This window comes from Electrona antarctica (assembly GCF_951216825.1).
Source record: "Electrona antarctica genome assembly, chromosome: 2".
Lineage (NCBI taxonomy): Eukaryota > Metazoa > Chordata > Actinopteri > Myctophiformes > Myctophidae > Electrona > Electrona antarctica.
The window spans coordinates 11,953,081-11,965,221 of NC_136807.1; the positions used below are offsets into that span (position 1 = coordinate 11,953,081).

General features: G+C 44.0%; 1 protein-coding gene across 1 annotated transcript in view; it reads right to left on the reverse strand.

The window, feature by feature from the left end:
* efhd2 (EF-hand domain family, member D2) overlaps positions 1 to 12,141 on the reverse strand; it is a 33,876-nt gene that overhangs the window by 5,581 nt on the left and 16,154 nt on the right. The window contains exon 2 of the mRNA XM_079521566.1: positions 1,181 to 1,328. Coding sequence (XP_079377692.1) covers positions 1,181 to 1,328 — 148 coding nt within the window. The remainder of the gene's footprint in view (positions 1 to 1,180; positions 1,329 to 12,141) is intronic.

Here is a 12,141-nt window from a genome sequence, read left to right on the forward strand (position 1 = left end):
TGGTCAAAAGCCGCCATTCAATGTGTTTCAGTGTATTTGAGGTCACTAAATATGCATTTAGTCTGTCTGGTATATATATGATATAGTACATTATTGTCAGTTCACACTGAAATTTGTCTTGCGACCCAGCAGCCAAGTATGCAGAACACATATACTGTACACACATTTGACATAACACAAAGAACACGACAATTTACATACATAAAGACATGAAGACAAGAGCAATATCCACCGCCTAGATTACCCCGTGGCTACTACAACTCCTGATTAAGCCTCAAAGTCAACTGGTGGACAAAGGACCTCTTTAGTCTGACCTCTCTAGCCAGAATCATCACAGGTCTCCATATATACAGAAAACCTCTGAATTAAATTAAATTAATTAAATTAAATGTTAGGGTCTAGAACAACTGTGCTATGTATTTTTTCCCTAAATGTTATAGCGATTTCTTTTTTTATTATTTGCTATAGTCCTACTAGAACCCAATAAATGATATTTGACCACAAAAGATCACATGATCTACTTCTGAATGTGTCAAACTGACATATTGAGCCCATGACACACAGTGTGGCTTCCCCCCAGTATGCTACCTTCACATTCAGTAGATCCTGTGATCTTTTGTGGCCAGATGTAATTTCTTGGGGTCTAGTAGGACTATAGTAAATAATAAAAAAATAAATCGCTATAACATTTTGTAAAAAAAAATACATATTTAGCCCCATGTTCAAATGCCCCCACCCCCCTGTCAAAAACAGCTAAAATCCATAAAACGAAAGAAAGCAGCGAAAGAAAACAAATGAACACTCATCTTTTACTTTCTCTAATAACAACCTAAAACATGAACCATGGTTGAAAAAAAACTAAAGTTGTCCTTTAAATACTTTTTACAAATAATTCCACTTTCTGCCTATTACCCATGTACCATTGCACTGTTGTTGAATTGTACAAAAGCTGCTGCGCTAACTGAGACAAAGCACTCCTCCTGGGGCGTAGAACTTCCCATTTCAGCACATTTGGCCGTTCGGTAATTCATCTTAATTCAGAGACTGTAAGTGCCGTCTGCTCAGCTCTCCATGTTTGTTCACAGTTGAGTCTGTACACAGTACAAGCCTCAGTGTGCATTCAACTCGGGTTCACAGTTCACAGATGGATGGACACTAGGTTGTTATCTTGGTTTCTCACCTCCCTGAAGCTCAGCTTACTGTCCAGGTCTTCGTCCACCTCTTTGATCATGTTCTTCAAGCCCAGGTGTGTCTGGGGAGCTCCGAGCTTCTCCATCATCAGCTTCAGCTCCATCAGATCGATGAAGCCGTCCTTCCCTGCGTCATATCTGCACACAGGTGGGGAGAAATGGAGCTCGTGTTGAGAATCATGGTGCACTACTGTACTTAAACCATTTTGGGCGGGAACCCCTTTTGGTGTTATGTTATGCTTTAGCTATTGAAAAATAGCAGATCTACAAGCTCATAGCGCGCCACCGAGTGGCGCTCTACGAGCTTGTAGGTCTGCTATTTTTGAAAAATCGAAGAACACAGAAACATAGCTTTTTCAGAAAACTGTCAGGATGTAGAAGACATTTTTAGAATCTGATCTCGGGTCAAAATGGGTTAATCTTTCTTCTATGCTAGCTCCATTTCCTACTATTCGTTGCTAAATGTGACCAAATTCCGCCACAGCCATCAATACTAGAAAATGTTTGTAGTTTGTTGATCAAGTGATATCACTGCACAATTTGGATTGAGTGTAGTACTGCGTGGGACCACATGATGGTGCCAAGAACATTGAGGAACATAAAAGTGTCTATCTTTTCCCATCCACTTCAAGCTCCAGTTCTGACCTGCTGCTCCACTGACATGGGCCATAAAGAAATGGTAAGGGTGCAACAGTCGATTGTTTTCAGACACATATGACGTAAATTCTCCTTTCATTGTCAATGTGGCAAATGTGAGGGAGGGCCTCAAAAATAATACAAAAAAATCACACCTGTGTGAAGTGGTCTTGTTTATCATCATACATCTCATTCTGGCCAATCACAATTTGCGTCCTCACTTTTCCGTCTTCACATTTCTGCCCTCACTTTTAGCTTCAATATGTACTTTGCTCAGCCAATCAAAATCATCGCTATGAGGTGATCAGCCAATCACAAGCCAATGTTTGTGTTCACACAAACCCGGACGGTTGGGCATTAGGACACAAATAAACGATAATGTAAAGAAATAACCAATGAATGATCAACTCCTACTCTAGGCATGTGATTTTAACTCATTTTAGGCTACAAACTATTTTAAAATGTGACGATAGCTGATCTCTAAGCAGTGCAATGTATTGGGAGCTATAATTTTATTCTTAGTTTAAAATTATGCTCAAGACTCAAGTGGTTAATAAAAAGAAAGATATATATATATATATATTAAAAAAGCACTAATAATAGAAATATTTGCAGCCTTAATCACAATTCACAAGCAATGCTACAGAAAATGTCCCAGATTTGTTCAGGACTAGACTTGGCTGAATATCCTCAGTCCATGAAATGATCACCTAATGGATCGGGTGGGCAGAGCTTAACTCAACAGGGTTATCGTGGAGTGGGTGTGGTGGAGATAATGTTTTAACCCATTCTGGGCAGGAACCCCTGTTGGTGTTTTAAGCATTATGTTATACTTTAGCTATTGAAAAATAGCAGATCTTCAAGCTCATAGGTACGAGCTTGAGCTTGTAGATCTGCTATTTTAAAAAAAAGATTGGCGCAAATCTTTGAATATAGGCCTATATTCTTTCAGAGCGAACATTTTTAACTCAAATCTTTGCTTCTGGGGGGGTCCCTGGAACAACATATTTTGAGATGAAAAAGGTTGAGCACCACTGACATAAAACATAAGGTTTTTCAGAAAACGGTCAGTTTTCAGGTCAAAATGGGATAAACAAAGCCAGAGATGCGACGGCTGCTGGGCGCATTCATGCCAACGTAAGCCAACGGCCTCAAAGGGTCCCGCCAGTTCACATCCGTCTGTTACACTGGAGTTTGTCCCTGGCACAGAGAGATATGGAGAGGAAGATAAAGGCACAATTTATACTCCATAGTATGGAGTTGTTGCTGGCCTGATCTACTTAAGCTTAAGTGTTAGCTTGCAAATCTCTTTCGTTTTGGCAAGCAACACTCCTGTGCAATTATAAATTGAAGATAAAGGCTGCGAGATAAGAGGAAGTCTGCAGTCTGACTCACCATGCTGGAAGCAACGGAGCAGCACAAAACTTGCACACAGACATCTGAGTCAGACATTTACTCGAACAATCTGTGATTGCCGTTTGACCAGGGACATAATTCTGCAATACCTAGCGCCCAAATACCTTACATACCTAGCGCCCAAATACCTTACCTAGGAAGATGAAACGCCTGTGGTTTCACAGACCGTAAAGAAAAAGGTTTATGAGAACAGCTTTTCAAGTAAAAAAAAAATGCTTTTTCACCAGATTTTAATATTGGCGTTCACAATTTACCCTGTGGTATGTGAGAGTGTACAAATCCATTTGTACAGAGTTACAGTTATGGGGGGGGGGGGGGGTCCTCCTTGAAAGTTTAAACGTTTACGAACCGGTGAACTACAGTAAAGAAAACCCAAAAAAAGGGACAAAGGTGAATGGATAAAGGACTTGGGAGCTAAATACGTGGCTTCCTGCGTCCACCCAACTCACCACCCCTTGGATATTATGTTTGAAACCACTTCCTCCATACTTTCTCAGCTTCCTCTACTTAAACACGTTTGCCATGGCAACAGCCAGCATTTACTGAAGACCATGGCGGTTTGGGGTGAGGCTAGCACAAACAGTTACACTTGCAGCGCTTCTCTTTTCCCAGCCTCTTCACACACACACACACACACACACGTTGCTGTGACACACCACAAGCAAGCAACACAACAGAGCATTCATTTAAATCTGCTGCACGTCCTCTTCTTGGCATGCACAAGGAACCTCTTTTCTCCTATTGTCAGTCTGTTGTTTAAGCTTGTTCCTTTTTAGGCCAACAGCACAGAAACATGGGGAGGCGGGGGGGATTCTCCCAACAAACGTACCACCTTCCTCCAGCTCTAAACTTCCTCATTGTCTACGGATAAACAAACCAATGTTTTCGGTAAGTCATGCAGTTGTACAAGTAGAGAAGTTAGGTTTTAGTCTCTTTTTTTCTTGCTCTTTAATAAGAGCCCAACTAACTGATGCCTCTCACCCAAAATCAGGCAAATCAGGGTTGGGAGGGGGGGTGCAAAGTTGCAAACTATTGAAATCAACTATTTTAAGACTTTAAAAAAGAAAACAAAATTGAATAAATTGAATAAAACATATTTATTTGTTGTCTTATCTTTTATTCGTTGTCTTTTCTTTTCACTAAGTACTATGTACATGGCATTCCACAAATTCTGCTGCTCTTTTTTAGGTTGGGAGGTCAACTCATAATAACATGACTGCACTAAAATGCTTTCTTTGCCCAAGACGTTGGACGTTTAGCTTTAAAGCGAAGAGGAACTCTACTAACTATAGTACCGGTATACAGATTGGTGCTACGGGTCTGTTAGGGCAGGTCCAGATTTCTATGGCTCCTCGGGGGAGTCATGCCAAGATTCCTAAGGTTCCTGTCGTGTCCATGCCTGTTTTGTTAAGACTTTCTGTTCCTGCACAAGTAGCCTAGAGTTCCGTCAACTTAAAAGGGGGGGGGGGGGGGGTACAAGTGATTTTTTGTTAAAATAATGGTTGAATAGCTCTTTATTCAGATAGTAATCATTGTTGTAGACTAGAGTGTTTGTTCAGTAGCAGTCAGGGGTCTCCCCCTCTCTCCAACTCTTTAGTGAACAGAACATAAATGAGAACAGATAACTCATACAGGATAAACAGCATAAACAACATTTAAAAAATGAATGTGATGAAACAAACAAAACAAAAACCAAGCCAATGAAATCGGGACTGGAACACCACAAAGATTGGGGGAATCCCTGTTACTGAACATGTTGTTTTCTGTTTACTAAAAGGGTCTGCGGAGATGGGGGAATCCCTGTTACTGAACAAACACTAAGCATTAGGCAATGATAACTATCAGAATACAGAGCTTTGGCCCGGGCCAGCCTAGTGGTCCAGGCACCTAGGCTGCTAATCCAGCCTGACAGCCTGTCGTGGGTTCGACTCCCGATCCAGACGACCTTTGCTGCGTGTCACTCCCCATCTTTTACTACTGGAGACAGACTGTTGACTCCGACAATATTCAAATTCAAGGAAAAGAGGGCACCGTTTAACCTTTATTTTTTGACGATGGTTCTCAGATTACTCCCCATCGCTCTCCCCCTATTTCCTGTCAGCTTACTGTAAAACAAATATCAAATAAAAAAGAAAAACATATCTTAAATAAAAAGAATATAGAGTTTTATATTTATTTTACATATCACTTACACCCCTTTTAAAGAGTGCAGTGGTTCTCAAATTGGCGTCCGGGGACCCCCAGGGGTCCTTGAGGGGGTTCCGGTAGGTATTATACCACTTTAACCCAATGGCTATGCAAAGCGTTGAGAGCTTGTAGATCTGCTCTATTCACAAACAACACGAACAATGTCCCAGCCAGCACGCCCACTTGGGGCCCATGTGGTTTCAATGCGGGATACATGGGTACCAAGTGGGAATGGGTTGCGAGTGGGCAAGCCTATATAGGTCCCACGTGGTCTACACGAGGGCTAACTGGCATGGGTTGGAAGTGGGCAAGCCCATATTGGTCCAACATGGTCTACATGTGGGCTAAATTGCATGGGTTGGAAGTGGGCAAGCCAATGTAATTCCAACATGGTCTACATGTGGGCTCACTTGCATGGGTTGGAAGTGGGCAAGCCAATGTAGTTCCAACATGGTCTACATTCAGGCTAACTGGGCATGGGTTGGAAGTGGGCAAGCCCATGTAGTTCCAACATGGTCTACATGTGGGCTAACTTGCATGGGTTGGAAGTGGGCAAGCCTATATAGGTCCCAGGGGCGCCTAACTTCGTTTCCAGGTGGGGGAGCACAGATTTGGACTCATGCGCGCGCGTAGCGCGCGCGCAAAAATGCGCGTGCATGTGCCTCGTGCACGCGCGTTTTCGCGCATTTTCACAAGGAAAAGTGGCTTTTACTTTCCCTCTCCACACGCAAGTTATATGAACAAACTGACAAAATGCATCATAAAAAGGCATAGGCCTATTTAGGCTACACATGACATTGGCAAGGCGCCGATATCAAAACAAAACATATAAATTATAGCCCTATTATACAACAGACGAGCTGACAGCGCAGCGCGCTTGGGCTCGGCGACCCCGGTGTTGTATCGTCATCATTCATCATAGATCCCTCCCCGTCAGAATCTAATATCTAACATTAGATTGCAGCAGCATTCAGCAGTTCAGTTGGCACGGCGGCCATAGTAATTAGTAAATACTATATTATTTCTCACTGCAATAGTGACTATTAGAGAAATAATATAGTTCAATTGTAAATGCTTTACCTTAAACCCCAAATGTGCTCTTGCGCTCCGGGGTGGTTAATTCCCTCATCATGGCATTTACTGTATATCCAACGTGAGTTACGTGTCCAGAATGTCATTATGTAGGCTACGTGAGATGGACACTGCTGCTTGCGCTGCTGCTGCTGCTGCTGTTGTTGTTTTTATTATTGTCCTCCTTCTCCTCCAACAACGTTAGCACTCGTTCCCTGCTGAACACTGCTGCTGGTGCCCATGAAGGCCAAGGGTTCATTAACTAGACTTGATTTGGGCTTGGACCCACCAAATAAATCACTCATTCTCTTCTGAGCCATGTTGACAACAACAACACACACATTCAGGCTGACCGGAGAAATTCAAATCCGTGCGCCCCGTGCGTAAAGGTAACCGGAAATAGCGTCAGCAGCAGAGCAGTAGCCTCGGAAACCCAGACGTTTTTATTTCCAGGGAGAAAAAGCAGAGCAGAGACGATGATAAAAAAAAAAAACCAAAAAGTCACACAAATGTAGTTTAAGAATACTATTTATTTTATCCTCCAACCAGTCCACTTTTTATTTATATAAATAATAACGTGACATTATATCTATATCTTTTTTTGGTAGGCTACTGCACATTCATGTCATGAATAATAATTTAAGAAATCATAGCAGATTATATGAGTTTAAAAAAAAGGATCTCAATTCCACAGCTGTGGAAAAAACTTCCAGCTGTAGTACAGTCATGGCCGGCCTGTAGATGGCCACAAAAAAAAAGAAAAAGCTTATTCTGGTATTTCACACAGGTGTTGCCAAATAACTAATTAACTTGCCAGTCAGCGCATATGACATATCTAGGTCATATCAATTTAATCAGCAGAGCAGTGCTGCTTCTCTCTCTGAGTCTGCACACACTGACTGACCAGCTAAAATGTATGCCTACTTTAAAACATAATATGACAAACCTTGGATTAATTCTTCTGAAAACTAGCAGCAAGCACAAAGTAAGTGATTCACACAGGTGGGCAAGCCGGGCATTATTGGATGCAATGCGCGAATTAGTAGCCTATTTATTTTTTAACACGCAGCATCCCACTCTCTCTCCCTCTCTCTCTCCGCGCGTGCCGCGCTCACGCACACATAGACAAACACCCTCTCCTCCTCTCTCTCTCTCTCTCTCTCTCGCTGTCGCGCACCGTGCGCTTCGAGCGTGGCGGCGGCGGCGGCGGCCGGGGGGGGGGGGGGGGGGGGGGACTGAAAGTGGTGTCGCAATGCGCCCCCTCTTTTTAATCTGGTGTCGCAGCTGCTCCGTTTGCTCCATGGCTCAGGCGCGCCTGATAGGTCCCACATGGTCTACATGTGGGCTAACTTTCATGGGTTGGAAGTGGACAAGCCCATGTAGGTCCCACATAGTCTACATTCAGGCTAACTTGCATGGGTTGGAAGTGGGCAAGCCCATGTAGTTCCAATATGGTCTACATTCAGGCTAACTGGGCATGGGTTGGAAGTGGGCAAGCCCATGTAGTTCCAACATGGTCTACATGTGGGCTAACTTGCATGGGTTGGAAGTGGGCAAGCCTATATAGGTCCCAGGGGCGCCTAACTTCGTTTCCAGGTGGGGGAGCACAGATTTGGACTCATGCGCGCGCGTAGCGCGCGCGCAAAAATGCGCGTGCATGTGCCTCGTGCACGCGCGTTTTCGCGCATTTTCACAAGGAAAAGTGGCTTTTACTTTCCCTCTCCACACGCAAGTTATATGAACAAACTGACAAAATGCATCATAAAAAGGCATAGGCCTATTTAGGCTACACATGACATTGGCAAGGCGCCGATATCAAAACAAAACATATAAATTATAGCCCTATTATACAACAGACGAGCTGACAGCGCAGCGCGCTTGGGCTCGGCGACCCCGGTGTTGTATCGTCATCATTCATCATAGATCCCTCCCCGTCAGAATCTAATATCTAACATTAGATTGCAGCAGCATTCAGCAGTTCAGTTGGCACGGCGGCCATAGTAATTAGTAAATACTATATTATTTCTCACTGCAATAGTGACTATTAGAGAAATAATATAGTTCAATTGTAAATGCTTTACCTTAAACCCCAAATGTGCTCTTGCGCTCCGGGGTGGTTAATTCCCTCATCATGGCATTTACTGTATATCCAACGTGAGTTACGTGTCCAGAATGTCATTATGTAGGCTACGTGAGATGGACACTGCTGCTTGCGCTGCTGCTGCTGCTGCTGTTGTTGTTTTTATTATTGTCCTCCTTCTCCTCCAACAACGTTAGCACTCGTTCCCTGCTGAACACTGCTGCTGGTGCCCATGAAGGCCAAGGGTTCATTAACTAGACTTGATTTGGGCTTGGACCCACCAAATAAATCACTCATTCTCTTCTGAGCCATGTTGACAACAACAACACACACATTCAGGCTGACCGGAGAAATTCAAATCCGTGCGCCCCGTGCGTAAAGGTAACCGGAAATAGCGTCAGCAGCAGAGCAGTAGCCTCGGAAACCCAGACGTTTTTATTTCCAGGGAGAAAAAGCAGAGCAGAGACGATGATAAAAAAAAAACAACCAAAAAGTCACACAAATGTAGTTTAAGAATACTATTTATTTTATCCTCCAACCAGTCCACTTTTTATTTATATAAATAATAACGTGACATTATATCTATATCTTTTTTTGGTAGGCTACTGCACATTCATGTCATGAATAATAATTTAAGAAATCATAGCAGATTATATGAGTTAAAAAAAAAGGATCTCAATTCCACAGCTGTGGAAAAAACTTCCAGCTGTAGTACAGTCATGGCCGGCCTGTAGATGGCCACAAAAAAAAAGAAAAAGCTTATTCTGGTATTTCACACAGGTGTTGCCAAATAACTAATTAACTTGCCAGTCAGCGCATATGACATATCTAGGTCATATCAATTTAATCAGCAGAGCAGTGCTGCTTCTCTCTCTGAGTCTGCACACACTGACTGACCAGCTAAAATGTATGCCTACTTTAAAACATAATATGACAAACCTTGGATTAATTCTTCTGAAAACTAGCAGCAAGCACAAAGTAAGTGATTCACACAGGTGGGCAAGCCGGGCATTATTGGATGCAATGCGCGAATTAGTAGCCTATTTATTTTTTAACACGCAGCATCCCACTCTCTCTCCCTCTCTCTCTCCGCGCGTGCCGCGCTCACGCACACATAGACAAACACCCTCTCCTCCTCTCTCTCTCTCTCTCTCTCGCTGTCGCGCACCGTGCGCTTCGAGCGTGGCGGCGGCCGGGGGGGGGGGGGGGGGGGGGGGACTGAAAGTGGTGTCGCAATGCGCCCCCTCTTTTTAATCTGGTGTCGCAGCTGCTCCGTTTGCTCCATGGCTCAGGCGCGCCTGATAGGTCCCACATGGTCTACATGTGGGCTAACTTTCATGGGTTGGAAGTGGACAAGCCCATGTAGGTCCCACATAGTCTACATTCAGGCTAACTTGCATGGGTTGGAAGTGGGCAAGCCCATGTAGTTCCAATATGGTCTACATGTGGGCTAACTTGCATGGGTTGGAAGTGGGCATGACCATGTAGGTCCCACATGGTCTACATGTGGGCTAACTTGCATGGGTTGGAAGTGGGCATGACCATGTAGGTCCCACATGGTCTACATGTGGGCTAACTTGCATGGGTTGGAAGTGGGCATGACCATGTAGGTCCCACATGGTCTACATGTGGGCTCACTTGCATGGGTTGGAAGTGGGCATGTAGTAGGAGGCTGAATAAACAGTAAAAAAAGACACGCACATCTAAACCTATAGGCTGGGTGCCGGATCAAAATAAAGTCACAATGAAGAAATGAAAAATCCGCACACCATTTGATGCTCACAAAATATCTTTACTGGTAGGTAACGTTTCGGGCCGCAGCCCTTCCTCAGACCTTCAAGGAATGAGTAGACAATACATATAGTAGTGTGACATACCACACCTGTGGCCCATCAACCATCAGTCCCAATCCCTGTCACCGATCAGGTGAGATTGACACAAGTGATATGTACCAGTCTCAAAATATATTCATTGCACAAGATATACAAAAATATACATACACACTTTGCAGACTCTTGCTCCTAAAGGTCTTAATGAAGATTATGATATCAGACCATTTCTGTAGTTGTCATCCTGTGTCTGAGGGTATGCATTTGAGTCTGTGTTTTACATGCCCATGGATGAACATGGACGTGTTCTCATGTCCATGGACATCCAAGGTCATGTGATTCTACACTATATCTTCTCTTCAATAGGTCTCATCCTGGTTGTTTTTCCTGGTACATATTTGTACCATATTTGTGTTTTTGAAATAAGGTATTGTGTCCTACTTTTTTACTTGCATTTAGAGTAGACAAGAGGCGCCTCTTAGGTAGCAGTATGATGGCCTGATCAGCCTGAGTTCTCTGTGTATGGTTACAATGTCTGTAAATGTTTTGGGACAATTACGAATATATTGTATATGGATTTTGTATATCTTGTACAATGAATATATTTTGAGACTTGTACATATCACTTGTGTAAATGTCACCTGATCGGTGACGGTGATTGGGACTGATGGTTGATGTGCCACAGGTGTGGTATGTCACACTACTATATATGTATTGTATTGTCTACTCATTCCTTGAAGGTCTGAGGAAGGGCTGCGGCCCGAAACGTTACCTACCAGTAAAGATATTTTGGGAGCATCAAATGGTGTGCAGATTTTAATTTCTTCATTGGAAGTGGGCATGCCCATCGACCATGTAGTTCCAACATGGTCTACATGTGGGCTACCTGGCATGGGTTGAAGTGGGCAAGTCAATGTAGGTCCAACATGGTCTACATGTGGGCTAACTGGCATGGGTTGGAAGTGGGCAAGCCCATCTACAAGCTCACAGAACAGGTCACAATGCAAAGAGCCCTGGGCCCAGTACAAAGCCCTGCATGGGAAGTTGGGAACCCTGGTCAAGAAAGTATACAGCTCACGTTGTACAGACAGACAGACAGGCAGGCAGGCAGGCAGGCAGGCAGGCAGGCAGGCAGACAGACAGACAGGCAGACAGGCAGGCAGGCAGGCACACAGGCAGGCAGCAGGCAGGCAGGCAAGTAGGCAGGCAGGCACTGCTAGCAGAAAGGACGCATATAGATATTTAACTCTATTACGGTACATTAACTCTATTTAACACATCATCATCATCCTTCGAGTGCCCGAGATCTGCGACACAAGCTGCTTCCACTGGTCTCTGTTAGTCATTGCCACACCAAGTTCATTCACAGTCAGTCCTGCTGTGTCCCTACTCAGAACATCTGGAAATGTGAGAGGTCGTGTTCCTCTTGATGGGCAGGGTAGTCTCCACAGAAGAATATCCGAAATGACCTGGTCTTTTGCTCTGTGGCAGTGTCCAGCAAAGCGGAGTCTTCTTTCTTCCACAACAACTGAGATGGGGGGGGGGGGGGGGGTGCCTCCAAAAATCTGAGCTTTAGTGGGATGGTCCTTCCATGAGAGGTTCTGGACACGCATGAGGAGTCTTGTGTATGTTCCGTCAAGACGATCCCGAAACTCCTTATTCATTGTCCATGTTTCGGCACCATAAAGAAGGATACTTTCCACACAGGCTTTGAACAGGTTGATCTTGGTAG